This window comes from Heptranchias perlo, unplaced genomic scaffold, assembly GCF_035084215.1.
Source record: "Heptranchias perlo isolate sHepPer1 unplaced genomic scaffold, sHepPer1.hap1 HAP1_SCAFFOLD_593, whole genome shotgun sequence".
In the NCBI taxonomy this organism is placed as follows: Eukaryota; Metazoa; Chordata; class Chondrichthyes; order Hexanchiformes; family Hexanchidae; genus Heptranchias; species Heptranchias perlo.
Window position 1 is genome coordinate 111915 of NW_027139616.1, and position 23155 is coordinate 135069.

The 23155-nt window shown below is 59.2% G+C and overlaps 1 protein-coding gene across 1 annotated transcript in view; it reads right to left on the bottom strand.

Moving 5' to 3' along the window:
• Positions 1-18868, bottom strand: part of LOC137316636 (linker for activation of T-cells family member 1-like) — a 128303-nt gene extending 109435 nt beyond the window's left edge. The window contains exons 1-2 of the mRNA XM_067980479.1: positions 18803-18868; positions 12490-12523 (exon numbers count right to left, since the gene is read on the bottom strand). Of these exons, the coding sequence (XP_067836580.1) occupies positions 12490-12523; positions 18803-18818 (50 nt within the window). The 5' untranslated portion in view covers positions 18819-18868. The remainder of the gene's footprint in view (positions 1-12489; positions 12524-18802) is intronic.
• Between the last annotated feature and the right edge of the window lie 4287 nt (positions 18869-23155).

The window sequence follows — 23155 nt, forward strand, 5'->3', positions numbered from 1 at the left end:
CTCCCACTATTACCCCCTCTCCCCCACTGTTACCCCCCTCTCCCCCTGTCACCCCCCTCTCCCCCACTGTCACCCCCTCTCCCACTGTTACCCCCTCTCCCAATGTTACCCCCTCTCCCCCTCTGTTACCCCTCTCCCACTGTTACCCCCTCTCGCCCACTGTTACCCCCTCTCGCCCACTGTTACCCCCCCTCTCCCACTGTCACCCCCTCTCCCCCACTGTCACCCCCTCTCCCACACTGTTACCCTCTCTCCCACTGTTACCCCCTCTCTCCCACTGTTACCCCCCTCTCCCCCACTGTTACCCCCTCTCCCACTGTTACCACCTCTCTCACTATTACCCCCTCTCCCACTGTTACCCCCCTCTCCCACTGTTACCCCCCTCTCCCACTGTTACCCCCTCTCTCCCACTGTTACCCCCCTCTCTCCCACTGTTACCCCCCTCTCCCACTGTTACCCCCCTCTCCCACTGTTACCCCCTCTCCCACTGTTACCCCCCTCTCCCACTGTTACCCTCTCTCTCCCCGCTGTTACCCCCTCTGTCCCACTGTTACCCCCCTCTCCCCCACTGTTACCCTCTCTCCCCCACTGTTACCCCCTCTCCCGCTGTTACCCCCTCTGTCCCGCTGTTACCCCCCCTGTCCCCCACTGTTACCCCCCCTGTCCCCCACTGTTACCCCCTCTCCCGCTGTTACCCCCTCTGTCCCACTGTTACCCCCTCTCCCGCTGTTTCCCCCTCTCCCCCTGTTACCCCATCTACCTCACTGTTACCCCCTCTCCCCGCTGTTACCCCCTCTGTTCCACTGTTACCCCCTCTCCCACACTGTTACCCTCTCTCCCACTGTTACCCCCTCTCCCACTGTTACCCCCATCTACCTCACTGTTACCCCCTCTCCCCGCTGTTACCCCCTCTGTTCCACTGTTACCCCCCTCTCCCACACTGTTACCCTCTCTCCCACTGTTACCCCCCTCTCCCACTGTTACCCCCCCTCTCCCACTGTTACCCCCTCTCCCACTGTTACCCCCTCTCCCCGCTGTTACCCCCTCTGTTCCACTGTTACCCCCTCTCCCACACTGTTACCCTCTCTCCCACTGTTACCCCCTCTCCCACTGTTACCCCCCTCTCCCACACTGTTACCCTCTCTCTCACTGTTACCCCCCTCTCCCACTGTTACCCCCTCTCCCCCTGTTACCCCATCTACCTCACTGTTACCCCCCTCTGTTCCACTGTTACCCCCTCTCCCACACTGTTACCCTCTCTCCCACTGTTACCCCCTCTCCCACTGTTACCCCCTCTCCCACTTTGTTACCCTCTCTCCCACTGTTACCCCCCTCTCCCACTGTTACCCCCCTCTCCCACTGTTACCCCCTCTCCCACTGTTACCCCCTCTCCCCCTGTAACCCCCTCTCCCACTGTTACCCTCTCTCGCACTGTTACCCCCCTCTCCCACTGTTACCCCCCTCTCCCCCTGTTACCCCCTCTCCCCCTGTAACCCCCTCTCCCACTGTTACCCCCTCTCCCACTGTTACCACCTCTCTCACTATTACCCCCCTCTCCCACTGTTACCCCCTCTCCCCCTGTTACCCCCTCTCTCCCCCTGTTACCCCCCTCTCCCACTGTTACCCCCTCTCCCACTGTTACCACCTCTCCCACTGTTACCCCCTCTCTCCCACTGTTACCCCCCTCTCCCCCTGTTACCCCCTCTCTCCCACTGTTAACCCCTCTCCCCTGTTACCCCCTCTCTCTCACTATTACCCCCTCTCCCCCAGTGTTACCCCCTCTCCCACTGTTACCCCCCTCTCTCCCACTGTGACCCCCCTCTCCCACTGTTACCCCCCTCTCCCACTGTTACCCCCCTCTCCCACTGTTACCCCCCTCTCCCACTGTTACCCCCCTCTCCTGCTGTTACCCCCTCTCCCACTATTACCCCCTCTCCCACTATTACCCCCTCTCCCACTGTTACCCCCCTCTCTCCCACTGTTACCCCCTCTCCCACTGTTACCCCCTCTCCCACTGTTACCCCCTCTCTCCCACTATTACCCTCTCTCCCACTATTACCCCTCTCCCACTGTTACCCCCTCTCTCCCACTGTTACCCCCTCTCCCACTGTTACCCCCCTCTCCCACTGTTACCCCCTCTCTCCCACTATTACCCCCTCTCCCACTGTTACCCCCCTCTCCCACTGTTACCCCCTCTCCCACGATTACCCCCTCTCCCACTGTTACCCTCTCTCCCACTATTACCCCCTTTCCCACTGTTACCCCCCTCTCCCACTATTACCCTCTCTCCCACTGTTACCCCCCTCTCTCCCACTGTTACCCCCTCTCCCACTGTTACCCCCTCTCTCCCACTATTACCCCCTTTCCCACTGTTACCCCCCTCTCCCACTATTACCCTCTCTCCCACTGTTACCCCCCTCTCTCCCACTGTTACCCCCCTCTCCCACTGTTACCCCCTCTCTCCCACTATTACCCCCTCTCCCACTGTTACCCCCTCTCCCACTATTACCCTCTCTCCCACTGTTACCCCCTCTCCCACTGTTACCCCCTCTCCCACTGTTACCCCCTCTCTCCCACTATTACCCCCTCTCCCACTGTTACCCCCTCTCCCACTGTTACCCCCTCTCCCACTGTTACCCCCTCTCTCCCACTATTACCCTCTCTCCCACTATTACCCCCTCTCCCACTGTTACCCCCTCTCCCACTGTTACCCTCTCTCCCACTGTTACCCCCTCTCCCACACTGTTACCCTCTCTCCCACTGTTACCCTCTCTCTCACTGTTACCCCCTCTCCCACTGTTACCCCCTCTCCCCCTGTTACCCCATCTACCTCACTGTTACCCCCTCTGTTCCACTGTTACCCCCTCTCCCACTGTTACCCTCTCTCCCACTGTTACCCCCTCTCTCCCACTGTTACCCCCTCTCTCCCAATGTTACCCCCCCTCTCCCACTGTCACCCCCTCTCCCAATGTTACCCCCTCTCCCACTATTACCCCATCTCCCCCACTGTCACCCCCTCTCCCACTGTTACCCCCTCTCCCAATGTTACCCCCTCTCCCCCTGTTACCCCCTCTCCCCCTGTCACCCCCTCTCCCCCACTGTCACCCCCCTCTCCCACTATTACCCCCTCTCCCCCACTGTTACCCCCCTCTCCCACTGTCACCCCCTCTCCCCCACTGTCACCCCCTCTCCCACTGTTACCCCCTCTCCCAATGTTACCCCCTCTCCCCCTCTGTTACCCCTCTCCCACTGTTACCCCCTCTCGCCCACTGTTACCCCCTCTCGCCCACTGTTACCCCCCTCTCCCACTGTCACCCCCTCTCCCCCACTGTCACCCCCTCTCCCACACTGTTACCCTCTCTCCCACTGTTACCACCTCTCTCACTATTACCCCCCTCTCCCACTGTTACCCCCCTCTCCCACTGTTACCCCCCTCTCCCACTGTTACCCCCTCTCTCCCACTGTTACCCTCTCTCCCACTGTTACCCCCTCTCGCCCACTGTTACCCCCTCTCGCCCACTGTTACCCCCCTCTCCCACTGTCACCCCCTCTCCCCCACTGTCACCCCCTCTCCCACACTGTTACCCTCTCTCCCACTGTTACCACCTCTCTCACTATTACCCCCCTCTCCCACTGTTACCCCCCTCTCCCACTGTCACCCCCCTCTCCCCCACTGTTACCCTCTCTCCCACTGTTACCACCTCTCTCACTATTACCCCCTCTCCCACTGTTACCCCCCTCTCCCACTGTTACCCCCCTCTCCCACTGTTACCCCCCTCTCTCCCACTGTTACCCCCCTCTCCCACTGTTACCCCCCTCTCCCACTGTTACCCCCTCTCCCACTGTTACCCTCTCTCTCCCCGCTGTTACCCCCTCTGTCCCACTGTTACCCCCCTCTCCCCCACTGTTACCCTCTCTCCCCCACTGTTACCCCCTCTCCCGCTGTTACCCCCCTCTCCCGCTGTTACCCCCCTGTCCCCCACTGTTACCCCCCTGTCCCCCACTGTTACCCCCTCTCCCGCTGTTACCCCCTCTGTCCCACTGTTAACCCCCTCTCCCGCTGTTTCCCCCTCTCCCCCTGTTACCCCCATCTACCTCACTGTTACCCCCTCTCCCCGCTGTTACCACCCTCTGTTCCACTGTTACCCCCTCTCCCACACTGTTACCCTCTCTCCCACTGTTACCCCCCTCTCCCACTGTTACCCCATCTACCTCACTGTTACCCCCTCTCCCCGCTGTTACCCCCTCTGTTCCACTGTTACCCCCCTCTCCCACACTGTTACCCTCTCTCCCACTGTTACCCCCTCTCCCACTGTTACCCCCCCTCTCCCACTGTTACCCCCTCTCCCACTGTTACCCCCTCTCCCCGCTGTTACCCCCTCTGTTCCACTGTTACCCCCCTCTCCCACACTGTTACCCTCTCTCCCACTGTTACCCCCTCTCCCACTGTTACCCCCCTCTCCCACACTGTTACCCTCTCTCTCACTGTTACCCCCTCTCCCACTTTTACCCCCTCTCCCCCTGTTACCCCATCTACCTCACTGTTACCCCCTCTGTTCCACTGTTACCCCCTCTCCCACACTGTTACCCTCTCTCCCACTGTTACCCCCCTCTCCCACTTTGTTACCCTCTCTCCCACTGTTACCCCCCTCTCCCACTGTTACCCCCTCTCCCACTGTTACCCCCTCTCCCACTGTTACCCCCTCTCCCCCTGTAACCCCCTCTCCACTGTTACCCTCTCTCGCACTGTTACCCCCTCTCCCACTGTTACCCCCCTCTCCCCCTGTTACCCCCTCTCCCCCTGTAACCCCCTCTCCCACTGTTACCACCTCTCTCACTATTACCCCCCTCTCCCACTGTTACCCCCTCTCCCCCTGTTACCCCCTCTCTCCCCCTGTTACCCCCTCTCCCACTGTTACCCCCTCTCCCACTGTTACCACCTCTCCCACTGTTACCCCCTCTCTCCCACTGTTACCCCCCTCTCCCCCTGTTACCCCCTCTCTCCCACTGTTAACCCCTCTCCCCCTGTTACCCCCTCTCTCTCACTATTACCCCCTCTCCCACTGTTACCCCCCTCTCTCCCACTGTTACCCCCCTCTCCCACTGTTACCCCCCTCTCCCACTGTTACCCCCCTCTCCTGCTGTTACCCCCTCTCCCACTATTACCCCCTCTCCCACTGTTACCCCCTCTCTCCCACTGTTACCCCCTCTCCCACTGTTACCCCCCTCTCCCACTGTTACCCCCCTCTCCCACTGTTACCCCCTCTCTCCCACTATTACCCTCTCTCCCACTATTACCCCTCTCCCACTGTTACCCCCTCTCTCCCACTGTTACCCCCTCTCCCACTGTTACCCCCTCTCCCACTGTTACCCCCTCTCTCCCACTATTACCCCCTCTCCCACTGTTACCCCCCTCTCCCACTGTTACCCCCCTCTCTCCCACTGTTACCCCCTCTCCCACTGTTACCCCCTCTCTCCCACTATTACCCCCTCTCCCACTGTTACCCCCTCTCTCCCACTGTTACCCCCCTCTCCCACTGTTACCCCCTCTCCCACTGTTACCCCCTCTCTCCACTATTACCCATTACCCCCTCTCTCCCACTATTACCCTCTCTCCCACTATTACCCCTCTCCCACTGTTACCCCCCTCTCTCCCACTGTTACCCCCCTCTCCCACTGTTACCCCCCTCTCCCACTGTTACCCCCTCTCTCCCACTATTACCCCCTCTCCCACTGTTACCCCCCTCTCCCACTGTTACCCCCTCTCTCCCACTGTTACCCCCCTCTCCCACTGTTACCCCCCCTCTCCCACTGTTACCCCCCTCTCTCCCACTATTACCCCCTCTCCCACTGTTACCCCCTCTCTCCCACTATTACCCCCTCTCCCACTGTTACCCCCTCTCTCCCACTGTTACCCCCCTCTCCCACTGTTACCCCCCTCTCCCACTGTTACCCCCTCTCTCCCACTGTTACCCCCCTCTCCCACTGTTACCCCCTCTCCCACTGTTACCCCCTCTCTCCCACGATTACCCCCTCTCCCACTGTTACCCTCTCTCCCACTATTACCCCCTCTCCCACTATTACCCTCTCTCCCACTATTACCCTCTCTCCCACTGTTACCCCCCTCTCTCCCACTGTTACCCCCCTCTCCCACTGTTACCCCCTCTCTCCCACTGTTACCCCCTCTCCCACTGTTACCCCCCTCTCCCACTATTACCCTCTCTCCCACGATTACCCCCTCTCCCACTGTTACCCCCTCTCTCCCACTGTTACCCCCTCTCTCCCACTGTTACCCCCTCTCTCCCACAGTTACCCCCTCTCTCCCACTGTTACCCCCCTCTCCCACTGTTACCCCCTCTCTCCCACTATTACCCTCTCTCTCCCACTATTACCCTCTCTCCCACGATTACTCCCTCTCCCACTGTTACCCCCTCTCTCCCACTGTTACCCCCTCTCCCACACTGTTACCCTCTCTCCCACTGTTACCCTCTCTCTCACTGTTACCCCCCTCTCCCACTGTTACCCCCTCTCCCCCTGTTACCCCAACTACCTCACTGTTACCCCCCTCTGTTCCACTGTTACCCCCCTCTCCCACTGTTACCCTCTCTCCCACTGTTACCCCCCTCTCTCCCACTGTTACCCCCCTCTCTCCCAATGTTACCCCCCTCTCCCACTGTCACCCCCCTCTCCCAATGTTACCCCCTCTCCCCCTGTTACCCCCCTCTCCCCCTGTCACCCCCTCTCCCCCACTGTCACCCCCCTCTCCCACTGTTACCCCCCTCTCCCCCACTGTTACCCCCCCTCTCCCACTGTCACCCCCCTCTCCCCCACTGTCACCCCCCTCTCCCACTGTTACCCCCCTCTCCCAATGTTACCCCCCTCTCCCCCTCTGTTACCCCTCTCCCACTGTTACCCCCCTCTCGCCCACTGTTACCCCCTCTCGCCCACTGTTACCCCCCCTCCCACTGTCACCCCCCTCTCCCCCACTGTTACCCCCCTCTCCCACACTGTTACCCTCTCTCCCACTGTTACCCCCCTCTCCCACTGTTACCACCTCTCTCACTATTACCCCCTCTCCCACTGTTACCCCCCTCTCCCACTGTTACCCCCCCTCTCCCACTGTTACCCCCCTCTCTCCCACTGTTACCCCCCTCTCCCCCACTGTTACCCCCCTCTCCCACTGTTACCACCTCTCTCACTATTACCCCCTCTCCCACTGTTACCCCCCTCTCCCACTGTTACCCCCCTCTCCCACTGTTACCCCCCTCTCTCCCACTGTTACCCCCCTCTCCCACTGTTACCCCCCTCTCCCACTGTTACCCCCCTCTCCCACTGTTACCCCCTCTCTCCCACTGTTACCCCCTCTCTCCCACTGTTACCCCCCTCTCCCACTGTTACCCCCCTCTCCCACTGTTACCCCCTCTCCCACTGTTACCCCCCTCTCCCACTGTTACCCTCTCTCTCCCCGCTGTTACCCCCTCTGTCCCACTGTTACCCCCCCTCTCCCCCACTGTTACCCTCTCTCCCCCACTGTTACCCCCTCTCCCGCTGTTACCCCCTCTCCCGCTGTTACCCCCCTGTCCCCCACTGTTACCCCCCTGTCCCCCACTGTTACCCCCTCTCCCACTGTTACCACCTCTCTCACTATTACCCCCCTCTCCCACTGTTACCCCCTCTCCCCCTGTTACCCCCTCTCTCCCCCTGTTACCCCCCTCTCCCACTGTTACCCCCCTCTCCCACTGTTACCACCTCTCCCACTGTTACCCCCTCTCTCCCACTGTTACCCCCCCTCTCCCCCTGTTACCCCCCTCTCTCCCACTGTTAACCCCTCTCCCCCTGTTACCCCCTCTCTCTCACTATTACCCCCTCTCCCCCAGTGTTACCCCCTCTCCCACTGTTACCCCCCCTCTCTCCCACTGTGACCCCCCTCTCCCACTGTTACCCCCCCTCTCCCACTGTTACCCCCCTCTCCCACTGTTACCCCCCTCTCCTGCTGTTACCCCCCTCTCCCACTATTACCCCCTCTCCCACTGTTACCCCCTCTCTCCCACTGTTACCCCCCTCTCCCACTGTTACCCCCCTCTCCCACTGTTACCCCCCTCTCTCCCACTATTACCCTCTCTCCCACTATTACCCCTCTCCCACTGTTACCCCCCCCTCTCCCACTGTTACCCCCCTCTCCCACTATTACCCTCTCTCCCACGATTACCCCCTCTCCCACTGTTACCCCCCTCTCTCCCACTGTTACCCCCTCTCTCCCACTGTTACCCCCCTCTCTCCCACTGTTACCCCCCTCTCTCCCACTGTTACCCCCCCTCTCCCACTGTTACCCCCTCTCTCCCACTGTTACCCCCTCTCTCCCACTGTTACCCCCTCTCTCCCACTGTTACCCCCCTCTCTCCCACTGTTACCCCCCCTCTCCCACTGTTACACCCTCTCTCCCACTGTTACCCCCCTCTCCCACTGTTACCCCCCTCTCCCACTATTACCCTCTCTCCCACGATTACCCCCTCTCCCACTGTTACCCCCTCTCTCCCACTGTTACCCCCTCTCTCCCACTGTTACCCCCCTCTCTCCCACTGTTACCCCCCTCTCTCCCACTGTTACCCCTCTCTCCCACTATTACCCCCTCTCTCCCACTATTACCCTCTCTCCCACGATTACTCCCTCTCCCACTGTTACCCCCCTCTCTCCCACTGTTACCCCCCTCTCCCACACTGTTACCCTCTCTCCCACTGTTACCCTCTCTCTCACTGTTACCCCCCTCTCCCACTGTTACCCCCTCTCCCCCTGTTACCCCATCTACCTCACTGTTACCCCCTCTGTTCCACTGTTACCCCCCTCTCCCACTGTTACCCTCTCTCCCACTGTTACCCCCTCTCTCCCACTGTTACCCCCTCTCTCCCACTGTTACCCCCCCTCTCCCACTGTCACCCCCCTCTCCCAATGTTACCCCCCTCTCCCACTATTACCCCATCTCCCCCACTGTCACCCCCTCTCCCACTGTTACCCCCCTCTCCCAATGTTACCCCCCCCTCTCCCCCTGTTACCCCCTCTCCCCCTGTCACCCCCTCTCCCCCACTGTCACCCCCTCTCCCACTATTACCCCCTCTCCCCCACTGTTACCCCCCTCTCCCACTGTCACCCCCCTCTCCCCCACTGTCACCCCCCTCTCCCACTGTTACCCCCCTCTCCCAATGTTACCCCCCTCTCCCCCTCTGTTACCCCTCTCCCACTGTTACCCCCTCTCGCCCACTGTTACCCCCTCTCGCCCACTGTTACCCCCCTCTCCCACTGTCACCCCCTCTCCCCCACTGTTACCCCCTCTCCCACACTGTTACCCTCTCTCCCACTGTTACCCCCTCTCTCCCACTGTTACCCCCCTCTCCCCCACTGTTACCCCCCTCTCCCACTGTTACCACCTCTCTCACTATTACCCCCCTCTCCCACTGTTACCCCCCTCTCCCACTGTTACCCCCCCTCTCCCACTGTTACCCCCCTCTCTCCCACTGTTACCCCCCTCTCCCACTGTTACCCCCCTCTCCCACTGTCACCCCCCTCTCCCAATGTTACCCCCCTCTCCCACTATTACCCTCTCTCTCCACTGTTACCCCCCTCTCCCGCTGTTACCCCCTCTCCCGCTGTTACCCCCCTGTCCCCCACTGTTACCCCCTCTCCCACTGTTACCCCCCTGTCCCCCACTGTTACCCCCTCTCCCGCTGTTACCCCCTCTGTCCCACTGTTACCCCCTCTCCCGCTGTTTCCCCCTCTCCCCCTGTTACCCCCATCTACCTCACTGTTACCCCCTCTCCCCGCTGTTACCCCCTCTGTTCCACTGTTACCCCCTCTCCCACACTGTTACCCTCTCTCCCACTGTTACCCCCTCTCCCACTGTTACCCCATCTACCTCACTGTTACCCCCTCTCCCCGCTGTTACCCCCTCTGTTCCACTGTTACCCCCCTCTCCCACACTGTTACCCTCTCTCCCACTGTTACCCCCTCTCCCACTGTTACCCCCCCTCTCCCACTGTTACCCCCCTCTCCCACTGTTACCCCCTCTCCCCGCTGTTACCCCCTCTGTTCCACTGTTACCCCCTCTCCCACACTGTTACCCTCTCTCCCACTGTTACCCCCTCTCCCACTGTTACCCCCCTCTCCCACACTGTTACCCTCTCTCTCACTGTTACCCCCCTCTCCCACTGTTACCCCCCTCTCCCCCTGTTACCCCATCTACCTCACTGTTACCCCCTCTGTTCCACTGTTACCCCCTCTCCCACACTGTTACCCTCTCTCCCACTGTTACCCCCCTCTCCCACTGTTACCCCCCTCTCCCACTTTGTTACCCTCTCTCCCACTGTTACCCCCTCTCCCACTGTTACCCCCTCTCCCACTGTTACCCCCTCTCCCACACTGTTACCCTCTCTCGCACTGTTACCCCCTCTCCCCCTGTTACCCCCTCTCCCCCTGTAACCCCCTCTCCCACTGTTACCCCCCTCTCCCACTGTTACCACCTCTCTCACTATTACCCCCCTCTCCCACTGTTACCCCCCTCTCCCCCTGTTACCCCCCTCTCTCCCCCTGTTACCCCCTCTCCCACTGTTACCACCTCTCCCACTGTTACCCCCTCTCTCCCACTGTTACCCCCCTCTCCCCCTGTTACCCCCTCTCTCCCACTGTTAACCCCTCTCCCCCTGTTACCCCCTCTCTCTCACTATTACCCCCCTCTCCCCCAGTGTTACCCCCCTCTCCCACTGTTACCCCCCCTCTCTCCCACTGTGACCCCCCCTCTCCCACTGTTACCCCCCTCTCCCACTGTTACCCCCTCTCCCACTGTTACCCCCCTCTCCTGCTGTTACCCCCCTCTCCCACTATTACCCCCTCTCCCACTGTTACCCCCTCTCTCCCACTGTTACCCCCCTCTCCCACTGTTACCCCCTCTCCCACTGTTACCCCCTCTCTCCCACTATTACCCTCTCTCCCACTATTACCCCTCTCCCACTGTTACCCCCCTCTCTCCCACTGTTACCCCCCTCTCCCACTGTTACCCCCTCTCCCACTGTTACCCCCTCTCTCCCACTATTACCCCCTCTCCCACTGTTACCCCCCTCTCCCACTGTTACCCCCTCTCTCCCACTGTTACCCCCTCTCCCACTGTTACCCCCTCTCTCCCACTATTACCCCCTCTCCCACTGTTACCCCCTCTCTCCCACTGTTACCCCCTCTCCCACTGTTACCCCCTCTCCCACTGTTACCCCCTCTCTCCCACTATTACCCTCTCTCCCACTATTACCCCTCTCCCACTGTTACCCCCTCTCTCCCACTGTTACCCCCTCTCCCACTGTTACCCCCTCTCCCACTGTTACCCCCTCTCTCCCACGATTACCCCCTCTCCCACTGTTACCCTCTCTCCCACTATTACCCCCTCTCCCACTATTACCCTCTCTCCCACTGTTACCCCCTCTCTCCCACTGTTACCCCCCTCTCCCACTGTTACCCCCCTCTCCCACTGTTACCCCCCTCTCCCACTATTACCCTCTCTCCCACGATTACCCCCTCTCCCACTGTTACCCCCCTCTCTCCCACTGTTACCCCCTCTCTCCCACTGTTACCCCCTCTCTCCCACTGTTACCCCCTCTCTCCCACTGTTACCCCCCTCTCCCACTGTTACCCCCTCTCTCCCACTATTACCCTCTCTCCCACGATTACTCCCTCTCCCACTGTTACCCCCTCTCTCCCACTGTTACCCCCTCTCTCCCACTGTTACCCCCTCTCTCCCACTGTTACCCCCTCTCTCCCACTGTTACCCCCCTCTCCCACTGTTACCCCCTCTCTCCCACTATTACCCTCTCTCCCACTATTACCCCCTCTCTCACTATTACCTCCTCTCTCACTATTACCCCCCTCTCCCTCTGTTACCCCCTCTCCCTGTGTTACCCCCCTCTCTCCCTCTGTTACCCCCTCTCCCTCTGTTACCCCCCTCTCCCTCTGTTACCCCCTCTCCCTCTGTTACCCCCTCTCCCTGTGTTACCCCCTCTCCCTGTGTTACCCCCTCTCCCTCTGTTACCCCCTCTCCCTCTGTTACCCCCTCTCGCTCTGTTACCCCCTCTCCCTCTGTTACCCTCTCTCCCTCTGTTACCCCCTCTCCCTCTGTTACCCCCTCTCTCCCTCTGTTACCCCCCTCTCCCTCTGTTACCCCCCTCTCCCTGTGTTACCCCCTCTCTCCCTCTGTTACCCCCTCTCCCTCTGTTACCCCCCTCTCCCTGTGTTACCCCCTCTCTCCCACTATCACCCCATCCCCCTATTATCGAATCCGTTTCCCCCTCCCCTTTCAGGCAGTGAATTCCAGATCATCACAACTCACTGCGGAGAGAACGTTCTCCCCATCTCCCCCCCTCTGTCTCTTTCCCCGATTATCTTCAATCTGAGTCCTCTGGTCACCGACCCTCCTGCCCACTGGAAACAGTCTCTCCTCATTTATTTGTTACTTACGGAGGGAGAAGCTGGTTGCTCACAGGTGGGCAATCTGTGAAAAGCAAGAGGAAGAGGTCAGAAAATATCTGGGACCCCTTTTAAAGAGAGAGTCTCTCCATCAGGGACCCCTTTTAAAGAGAAAGTCTCACCATCAGGGACCCCTTTTAAAGAGAGAGCCTCACCATCAGGGACCCCTTTTAAAGAGAGAGTCTCCCCATCAGGGACCCCTTTTAAAGAGAGAGCCTCACCATCAGGGACCCCTTTTAAAGAGAGAGTCTCCCCATAAGGGACCCGTTTTAAAGAGAGAGTCTCCCCATCAGGGACCCCTTTTAAAGAGGGAGTCTCCCCATCAGGGACCCCTTTTAAAGAGGGAGTCTCCCCGTCAGGGACCCCTTTTAAAGAGGGAGTCTCCCCGTCAGGGACCCCTTTTAAAGAGAGAGTCTCACCGTCAGGGACCCCTTTTAAAGAGAGAGTCTCCCCATAAGGGACCCCTTTTAAAGAGAGAGCCTCACCATCAGAGACCCCTTTTAAAGAGAGAGTCTCCCCATAAGGGACCCCTTTTAAAGAGAGAGCCTCACCATCAGAGACCCCTTTTAAAGAGAGAGTCTCCCCATAAGGGACCCCTTTTAAAGAGGGAGTCTCACCATCAGGGACCCCTTTTAAAGAGGGAGTCTCCCCATCAGTGACCCCTTTTAAAGAGAGAGTCTCACCATAAGGGACCCCTTTCAAAGAGAGAGTCTCCCCATCAGGGACCCCTTTTAAAGAGAGAGTCTCACCATAAGGGACCCCTTTCAAAGAGAGAGTCTCACCATCAGGGACCCATAAGACCAGAAGAGATAGGAGCTGGAGTAGGCCATTCGGCCCCTCGAGCCTGTTCTGCCATTTAATGAGATCATGGCTGATCTGATTTTGACCTCAACTCCACTTTCCCGCCTATTCCCCATATCCATTGACTCCCTCGCTGATCAAAAATTAGTCTAACTCAGCCTTGAATGGATTCGATGACTCGGCCTCCACAGCTTTTTGGGGTAAAGAATTCCAAAGATTCACGACCCTCTGGGAGAAGAAATTCCTCCCTTTTATTTGAGTCCCCGGAGTTATTAATGGGACAGTGTGAAGGGAGCTTCACTCTGTATCTAACCCTGTACCTGCCCTGGGAGTGTTTGACGGGACAGTGTAGAGGGAGCTTTACTCTGTATCTAACCCTGTACCTGCCCTGGGAGTGTTTGACGGGACAGTGTAGAGGGAGCTTTACTCTGTATCTAACCCTGTACCTGCCCTGGGAGTGTTTGATGGGACAGTGTAGAGGGAGCTTTACTCTGTATCTAACCCTGTACCTGCCCTGGGAGTGTTTGATGGGACAGTGTAGAGGGAGCTTCACTCTGTATCTAACCCTGTACCTGCCCTGGGAGTGTTTGACGGGACAGTGTAGAGGGAGCTTTACTCTGTATCTAACGCTGTACCTGCCCTGGGTGTGTTTGATGGGACAGTGTAGAGGGAGCTTCACTCTGTATCTAACCCTGTACCTGCCCTGGGAGTGTTTGACGGGACAGTGTAGAGGGAGCTTTACTCTGTATCTAACCCTGTACCTGCCCTGGGAGTGTTTGACGGGACAGTGTAGAGGGAGCTTTACTCTGTATCTAACCCTGTACCTGCCCTGGGAGTGTTTGATGGGACAGTGTAGAGGGAGCTTTACTCTGTATCTAACCCTGTACCTGCCCTGGGAGTGTTTGATGGGACAGTGTAGAGGGAGCTTCACTCTGTATCTAACCCTGTACCTGCCCTGGGAGTGTTTGACGGGACAGTGTAGAGGGAGCTTTACTCTGTATCTAACGCTGTACCTGCCCTGGGTGTGTTTGATGGGACAGTGTAGAGGGAGCTTCACTCTGTATCTAACCCTGTACCTGCCCTGGGAGTGTTTGACGGGACAGTGTAGAGGGAGCTTTACTCTGTATCTAACCCTGTACCTGCCCTGGGAGTGTTTGACGGGACAGTGTAGAGGGAGCTTTACTCTGTATCTAACCCTGTACCTGCCCTGGGAGTGTTTGACGGGACAGTGTAGAGGGAGCTTTACTCTGTATCTAACCCTGTACCTGCCCTGGGAGTGTTTGATGGGACAGTGCAGAGGGAGCTTTACTCTGTATCTAACCCTGTACCTGCCCTGGGAGTGTTTGATGGGACAGTGTCGAGGGAGCTTTACTCTGTATCTAACCCTGTACCTGCCCCTGGGAGTGTTTGACGGGACAGTGTAGAGGGAGCTTTACTCTGTATCCAACCCTGCACCTGCCCTGGGAGTGTTTGATGGGACAGTGTGGAGGGAGCTTTACTCTGTATCTCACCCTGTACCTGCCCCTGGGAGTGTTTGACGGGACAGTGTAGAGGGAGCTTTACTCTGTATCCAACCCTGCACCTGCCCTGGGAGTGTTTGATGGGACAGTGTAGAGGGAGCTTTACTCTGTATCTAACCCTGTACCTGCCCTGGGAGTGTTTGATGGGACAGTGTAGAGGGAGCTTTATTCTGTATCTAACCCTGTACCTGCCCTGGGAGTGTTTGATGGGACAGTGTAGAGGGAGCTTTACTCTGTATCTAACCCAACCTGCCCTGGGAGTGTTGGATGGGACAGTGTGGAGGGAGCTTTACTCTGTATCTAACCCTGTACCTGCCCTGGGAGTGTTTGACGGGACAGTGTAGAGGGAGCTTTACTCTGTATCTAACCCTGTACCTGCCCTGGGAGTGTTTGACGGGACAGTGTAGAGGGAGCTTTACTCTGTATCTAACCCTGTACCTGCCCTGGGAGTGTTTGATGGGACAGTGTAGAGGGAGCTTTACTCTGTATCTAACCCTGTACCTGCCCTGGGAGTGTTTGATGGGACAGTGTAGAGGGAGCTTCACTCTGTATCTAACCCTGTACCTGCCCTGGGAGTGTTTGACGGGACAGTGTAGAGGGAGCTTTACTCTGTATCTAACGCTGTACCTGCCCTGGGTGTGTTTGATGGGACAGTGTAGAGGGAGCTTCACTCTGTATCTAACCCTGTACCTGCCCTGGGAGTGTTTGACGGGACAGTGTAGAGGGAGCTTTACTCTGTATCTAACCCTGTACCTGCCCTGGGAGTGTTTGACGGGACAGTGTAGAGGGAGCTTTACTCTGTATCTAACCCTGTACCTGCCCTGGGAGTGTTTGATGGGACAGTGTAGAGGGAGCTTTACTCTGTATCTAACCCTGTACCTGCCCTGGGAGTGTTTGATGGGACAGTGTAGAGGGAGCTTCACTCTGTATCTAACCCTGTACCTGCCCTGGGAGTGTTTGACGGGACAGTGGAGAGGGAGCTTTACTCTGTATCTAACGCTGTACCTGCCCTGGGTGTGTTTGATGGGACAGTGTAGAGGGAGCTTCACTCTGTATCTAACCCTGCACCTGCCCTGGGAGTGTTTGACGGGACAGTGTAGAGGGAGCTTTACTCTGTATCTAACCCTGTACCTGCCCTGGGAGTGTTTGACGGGAAAGTGTAGAGGGAGCTTTACTCTGTATCTAACCCTGTACCTGCCCTGGGAGTGTTTGACGGGACAGTGTAGAGGGAGCTTTACTCTGTATCTAACCCTGTACCTGCCCTGGGAGTGTTTGATGGGACAGTGCAGAGGGAGCTTTACTCTGTATCTAACCCTGTACCTGCCCTGGGAGTGTTTGATGGGACAGTGTCGAGGGAGCTTTACTCTGTATCTAACCCTGTACCTGCCCCTGGGAGTGTTTGACGGGACAGTGTAGAGGGAGCTTTACTCTGTATCCAACCCTGCACCTGCCCTGGGAGTGTTTGATGGGACAGTGTGGAGGGAGCTTTACTCTGTATCTCACCCTGTACCTGCCCCTGGGAGTGTTTGACGGGACAGTGTAGAGGGAGCTTTACTCTGTATCCAACCCTGCACCTGCCCTGGGAGTGTTTGATGGGACAGTGTAGAGGGAGCTTTACTCTGTATCTAACCCTGTACCTGCCCTGGGAGTGTTTGATGGGACAGTGTAGAGGGAGCTTTATTCTGTATCTAACCCTGTACCTGCCCTGGGAGTGTTTGATGGGACAGTGTAGAGGGAGCTTTACTCTGTATCTAACCCTGTACCTGCCCTGGGAGTGTTGGATGGGACAGTGTGGAGGGAGCTTTACTCTGTATCTAACCCTGTACCTGCCCTGGGAGTGTTTGACGGGACAGTGTAGAGGGAGCTTTACTCTGTATCTAACCCTGTACCTGCCCTGGGAGTGTTTGACGGGACAGTGCAGAGGGAGCTTTACTCTGTATCTAACCCTGTACCTGTCCTGGGAGTGTTTGATGGGACAGTGTAGAGGGAGCTTTACTCTGTATCTAACCCTGTACCTGCCCTGGGAGTGTTTGATGGGACAGTGTAGAGGGAGCTTTACTCTGTATCGAACCCTGTACCTGCCCTGGGAGTGTTTGATGGGACAGTGCAGAGGGAGCTTTACTCTGTATCTAACCCTGGACCTGCCCTGGGAGTGTTTGATGGGACAGTGTAGAGGGAGCTTTACTCTGCATCTAACCCTGTACCTGCCCTGGGAGTGTTTGACGGGACAGTGTAGAGGGAGCTTTACTCTGTATCCAACCCTGTACCTGCCCTGGGAGTGTTTGATGGGACAGTGTAGAGGGAGCTTTACTCTGTATCTAACCCTGTACCTGCCCTGGGAGTGTTTGATGGGACAGTGTAGAGGGAGCTTCACTCTGTATCTAACCCTGTACCTGCCCTGGGAGTGTTTGACGGGACAGTGTAGAGGGAGCTTTACTCTGTATCTAACCCTGGACCTGTCCTGGGAGTGTTTGATGGGACAGTGTAGAGGGAGCTTTACTCTGTATCTAACCCTGTACCTGCCCTGGGAGTGTTTGACGGGACAGTGTAGAGGGAGCTTTACTCTGTATCTAACCCTGTACCTGCCCTGGGAGTGTTTGATGGGACAGTGTAGAGGGAGCTTTACTCTGTATCTAACCCTGTACCTGCCCTGGGAGTGTTTGATGGGACAGTGTAGAGGGAGCTTTACTCTGTATCTAACCCTGTACCTGCCCTGGGAGTGTTGGATGGGACAGTATAGAGGGAGCTTTACTCTGTATCTAACCCTGTACCTGCCCTGGAGTGTTTGACGGGACAGTGTAGAGGGAGCTTTACTCTGTATCTAACCCTGTACCTGCCCTGGGAGTGTTTGATGGGACAGTGTAGAGGGAGCTTTACTCTGTATCTAACCCTGTACCTGCCCTGGGAGTGTTTGACGGGACAGTGTAGAGGGAGCTTTACTCTGTATCTAACCCTGTACCTGCCCTGGGAGTGTTTGATGGGACAGTGTAGAGGGAGCTTTACTCTGTATCTAACCCTGTACCTGCCCTGGGAGTGTTTGATGGGACAGTGTAGAGGGAGCTTTACTCTGTATCTAACCCTGTACCTGCCCTGGGAGTGTTTGACGGGACAGTGTAGAGGGAGCTTTACTCTGTATCCAACCCTGCACCTGCCCTGGGAGTGTTTGATGGGACAGTGTCGAGGAGCTTTACTCTGCATCTAACCCTGTACCTGCCCTGGGAGTGTTGGATGGGACAGTGTAGAGGGAGCTTTACTCTGTATCTAACCCTGTACCTGCCCTGGGAGTGTTTGACAGGACAGTGTAGAGGGAGCTTTACTCTGTATCTAACCCTGTACCTGCCCTGGGAGTGTTTGACGGGACAGTGTAGAGGGAGCTTTACTCTGTATCTAACCCTGTACCTGCCCTGGGAGTGTTTGACGGGACAGTGTCGAGGGAGCTTTACTCTGTATCTAACCCTGTACCTGCCCTGGGAGTGTTTGACGGGACAGTGTAGAGGGAGCTTTACTCTGTATCTAACCCTGTACCTGCCCTGGGAGTGTTTGACGGGACAGTGTAGAGGGAGCTTCACTCTGTATCTAACACTGTACCTGCCCTGGGAGTGTTTGATGGGACAGTGTAGAGGGAGCTTTACTCTGTATCTAACCCTGTACCTGACCCTGGGAGTGTTTGACGGGACAGTGTAGAGGGAGCTTTACTCTGTATCTAACCCTGTACCTGCCCTGGGAGTGTTTGATGGGACAGTGTAGAGGGAGCTTCACTCTGTATCTAACCCTGTACCTGCCCTGGGAGTGATTGATGGGACAGTGTAGAGGGAGCTTTACTCTGTATCTAACCCTGTACCTGCCCTGGGAGTGTTTGACGGGACAGTGTAGAGGGAGCTTTACTCTGTATCTAACCCTGTACCTGCCTGGGAGTGTTTGACGGGACAGTGTAGAGGGAGCTTTACTCTGTAGTTACAGGTATCACTCTCTGATTTACTTACAATTTGATGGTCGCATCACAGTGAAACTGGAGACGGCGGGTCCGTGAGTGAAGGGTCTAAACGAACAGTAATCAAAAGGAAGAGGCTCGTTTTATAGCTCAGTGAACGACATCCCTCGAACCTTCAAATGACAATCTCTGGTCCAGCAAATATCCCCCTCGTCAGTCACCCCGCCTCCCTCCCCCCTCTCTCTCTCCCCGCCTCCCTCCCCCGTCTCTCTCTCCCCGCCTCCCTCCCCCCTCTCTCTCTCCCCGCCTCCCTCCCCCCTCTCTCTCTCCCCGCCTCCCTCCCCCCTCTCTCTCTCCCCGCCTCCCTCCCCCTCTCTCTCTCCCCGCCTCCCTCCCCCGTCTCTCTCTCCCCGTCTCCCTCCCCCTCTCTCTCTCCCCGCCTCCCTCCCCCCTCTCTCTCTCCCCACTTCCCTCCCCCTCTCTCTCTCCCCGCCTCCCTCCCCCCCTCTCTCTCCCCACCTCCCTCCCCCTCTCTCTCTCCCCGCCTCCCTCCCCCCTCTCTCTCTCCCCGCCTCCCTCCCCCTCTCTTTCTCCCTTCCCCCTCTCTCTCTCCCTTCCCCCTCTCTCTCTCTCTCTCCCTCCCCCTCTCTCTCTCCACTCCCTTCCCCCTCTCTCTCTCCTTCCCCCTCTCTCTCTCTCTCTCCCTCCCCCTCTCTCTCTCCCCGCCTCCCTCCCCCTCTCTCTCTCCCTCCCCCTCTCTCTCTCCCTTCCCCCTCTCTCTCTCACTCCCTCCCCCTCTCTCTCTCCCCGCCTCCCTCCCCCCTCCCCCCTCTCTCTCTCCCTTCCCCCTCTCTCTCTCTCTCTCCCTCCCCCTCTCTCTCTCCCCTCCCCCCTCTCTCTCTCCCTTCCCCCTCTCTCTCTCTCTCTCCCTCCCCCTCTCTCTCTCCCCTCCCCCCTCTCTCTCTCCCTTCCCCCTCTCTCTCTCTCTCCCTCCCCCTCTCTCTCCCCGCCTCCCTCCCCCTCTCTCTCTCCCTCCCCCTCTCTCTCTCCCTTCCCCCTCTCTCTCTCCCTTCCCCCTCTCTCTCTCTCTCTCCCTTCCCCCTCTCTCTCTCTCTCTCCCTCCCCCTCTCTCTCTCCCCTCCCCCCTCTCTCTCTCCCTTCCCCCTCTCTCTCTCTCTCCCTCCCCCTCTCTCTCTCCCCGCCTCCCTCCCCCTCTCTCTCTCCCTCCCCCTCTCTCTCTCTCCCTTCCCCCTCTCTCTCTCTCTCCCTCCCCCCTCTCTCTCTCCCCGCCTCCCTCCCCCTCTCTCTCCCTCCCCCTCTCTCTCCCTCCCCCGTCTCTCTCTCCCCGTCTCCCTCCCCCTCTCTCTCTCCCCGCCTCCCTCCCCCCTCTCTCTCTCCCCACCTCCCTCCCCCCTCTCTCTCTCCCCGCCTCCCTCCCCCCCTCTCTCTCCCCACCTCCCTCCCCCTCTCTCTCTCCCCGCCTCCCTCCCCCCCTCTCTCTCTCCCCGCCTCCCTCCCCCTCTCTTTCTCCCTTCCCCCTCTCTCTCTCCCTTCCCCCTCTCTCTCTCTCTCTCCCTCCCCCTCTCTCTCTCCCTTCCCCCTCTCTCTCTCCCTTCCCCCTCTCTCTCTCTCTCTCTCCCTCCCCCTCTCTCTCTCCCCGCCTCCCTCCCCCTCTCTCTCTCCCTCCCCCTCTCTCTCTCCCTTCCCCCTCTCTCTCTCTCTCTCCCTCCCCCTCTCTCTCTCCCCGCCTCCCTCCCCCCTCCCCCCTCTCTCTCTCCCTTCCCCCTCTCTCTCTCTCTCTCCCTCCCCCTCTCTCTCTCTCTCTCCCTCCCCCTCTCTCTCTCTCTCTCCCTCCCCCTCTCTCTCTCTCTCTCCCTCCCCCTCTCTCTCTCCCTTCCCCCTCTCTCTCTCTCTCTCCCTCCCCCTCTCTCTCTCCCCTCCCCCCTCTCTCTCTCCCTTCCCCCTCTCTCTCTCTCTCCCTCCCCCTCTCTCTCCCCGCCTCCCTCCCCCTCTCTCTCTCCCTCCCCCTCTCTCTCTCCCTTCCCCCTCTCTCTCTCCCTTCCCCCTCTCTCTCTCTCTCTCCCTTCCCCCTCTCTCTCTCTCTCCCTCCCCCTCTCTCTCTCCCCGCCTCCCTCCCCCTCTCTCTCTCCCTCCCCCTCTCTCTCTCTCCTTCCCCCTCTCTCTCTCTCTCCCTCCCCCCTCTCTCTCTCCCCGCCTCCCTCCCCCTCTCTCTCCCTCCCCCTCTCTCTCCCTCCCCCCTCTCTCTCTCCCCGTCGCCCTCCCCCTCTCTCTCCCTCCCCCTCTCTCTCTCCCCGCCTCCCTCCCCCTCTCTCTCTCCCTCCCCCTCTCTCTCTCCCTTCCCCCTCTCTCTCTCTCTCTCCCTCCCCCTCTCTCTCTCCCCGCCTCCCCCCCCTCTCTCTCTCCCTTCCCCCTCTCTCTCTCTCTCTCTCTCCCTCCCCCTCTCTCTCTCCCCTCCCCCCTCTCTCTCTCCCTTCCCCCTCTCTCTCTCTCTCTCCCTCCCCCTCTCTCTCTCCCCTCCCCCCTCTCTCTCTCCCTTCCCCCTCTCTCTCTCTCTTCCCCCTCTCTCTCTCTCTCCCTCCCCATCTCTCTCCCCGCCTCCCTCCCCCTCTCTCTCTCCCTCCCCCTCTCTCTCTCCCTTCCCCCTCTCTCTCTCCCTTCCCCCTCTCTCTCTCCCTTCCCCCTCTCTCTCTCTCTCTCCCTCCCCCTCTCTCTCTCCCCCTCTCTCTCTCCCTTCCCCCCTCTCTCTCTCCCTTCCCCCTCTCTCTCTCTCTCTCCCTCCCCCTCTCTCTCTCCCCGCCTCCCTCCCCCTCTCTCTCTCCCTCCCCCTCTCTCTCTCCCTTCCCCCTCTCTCTCTCCCTTCCCCCTCTCTCTCTCTCTCTCCCTCCCCCCTCTCTCTCCCCGCCTCCCTCCCCCTCTCTCTCCCTCCCCCTCTCTCTCCCTCCCCCCTCTCTCTCTCCCCGTCGCCCTCCCCCTCTCTCTCCCTCCCCCTCTCTCTCTCCCCGCCTCCCTCCCCCCCTCTCTCTCCCCTCCCCCCTCTCTCTCTCCCTTCCCCCTCTCTCTCTCTCTCTCCCTCCCCCTCTCTCTCTCCCCGCCTCCCTCCCCCTCTCTCTCTCCCTCCCCCTCTCTCTCTCCCTTCCCCCTCTCTCTCTCTCTCTCCCCTTCCCCCTCTCTCTCTCTCTCTCCCTCCCCCTCTCTCTCTCCCCTCCCCCCTCTCTCTCTCCCTTCCCCCTCTCTCTCTCTCTCTCCCTCCCCCTCTCTCTCTCTCTACCCGCCTCCCTCCCCCTCTCTCTCTCCCTCCCCCTCTCTCTCTCCCTTCCCCCTCTCTCTCTCTCTCTCCCTTCCCCCTCTCTCTCTCTCCCTCCCCCTCTCTCTCTCCCTCCCCCTCTCTCTCCCTCCCACTCTCTCTCTCCCCGCCTCCCTCCCCCTCTCTCTCTCCCTCCCCCTCTCTCTCTCCCTTCCCCCTCTCTCTCTCTCTCTCCCTCCCCCCTCTCTCTCTCCCCGCCTCCCTCCCCCTCTCTCTCCCTCCCCCTCTCTCTCCCTCCCCCCTCTCTCTCTCCCCGTCGCCCTCCCCCTCTCTCTCCCTCCCCCTCTCTCTCTCCCCGCCTCCCTCCCCCCTCTCTCTCTCCCCGCCTCACTCCCCCTCTCTCTCTCTCTCCCTCTCCCTCCCCCCTCTCTCTCCCCGCCTCCCTCCCCCTCTCTCTCCCTCCCCCTCTCTCTCTCCCCGCCTCCCTCCCCCCTCTCTCTCTCTCTCCCTCTCCCTCCCCCCTCTCTCTCTCTCTCTCCCTCCCCCCTCTCTCTCTCTCTCCCTCTCCCTCCCCCCTCTCTCTCTCTCTCTCCCTCCCCCCTCTCTCTCTCCCCGTCGCCCTCCCCCTCTCTCTCCCTCCCCCTCCCCTCTCTCTCTCCCCGTCTCCCTCCCCCTCTCTCTCTCTCCCCCTCTCGCTCCCTCCCCCTCTCTCTCTCCCCGTCTCCCTCCCCCTCTCTCTCTCTCCCCCTCTCGCTCCCTCCCCCTCTCTCTCTCCCCGTCTTCCTCCCTCTCTCTCTCCGTCTCCCTCCACCCTCTTTCCTTCCCTCTCTCCCTATCCCCATCTCCCTCCCCCTCTCTCTCTCCCCGTCTCTCTCCCCATCTCCCTCCCCCTCTTTCTCCTTCCCCCACTCTCTCCCCGTCTCCCTCCCCCTCTTTCTCTCCCTTTCTCCCTCCCCCTCTCTCTCCATCTCCCCCCCCCTCTCTCCCTCCCCCTCTCTGTCTCTGTCTCCCTCCCCTCTCTCTATCTCCACGGCTCTCTCTCCCTCCCCTTCTCTTTCTCTCCGTCTCCCTCCCCCTCTTTTTCCTTCTCTCTCCCTCCCCTCTCTCTCCCTCACACTCTCGCTCTTTCCGTCTCCCTCA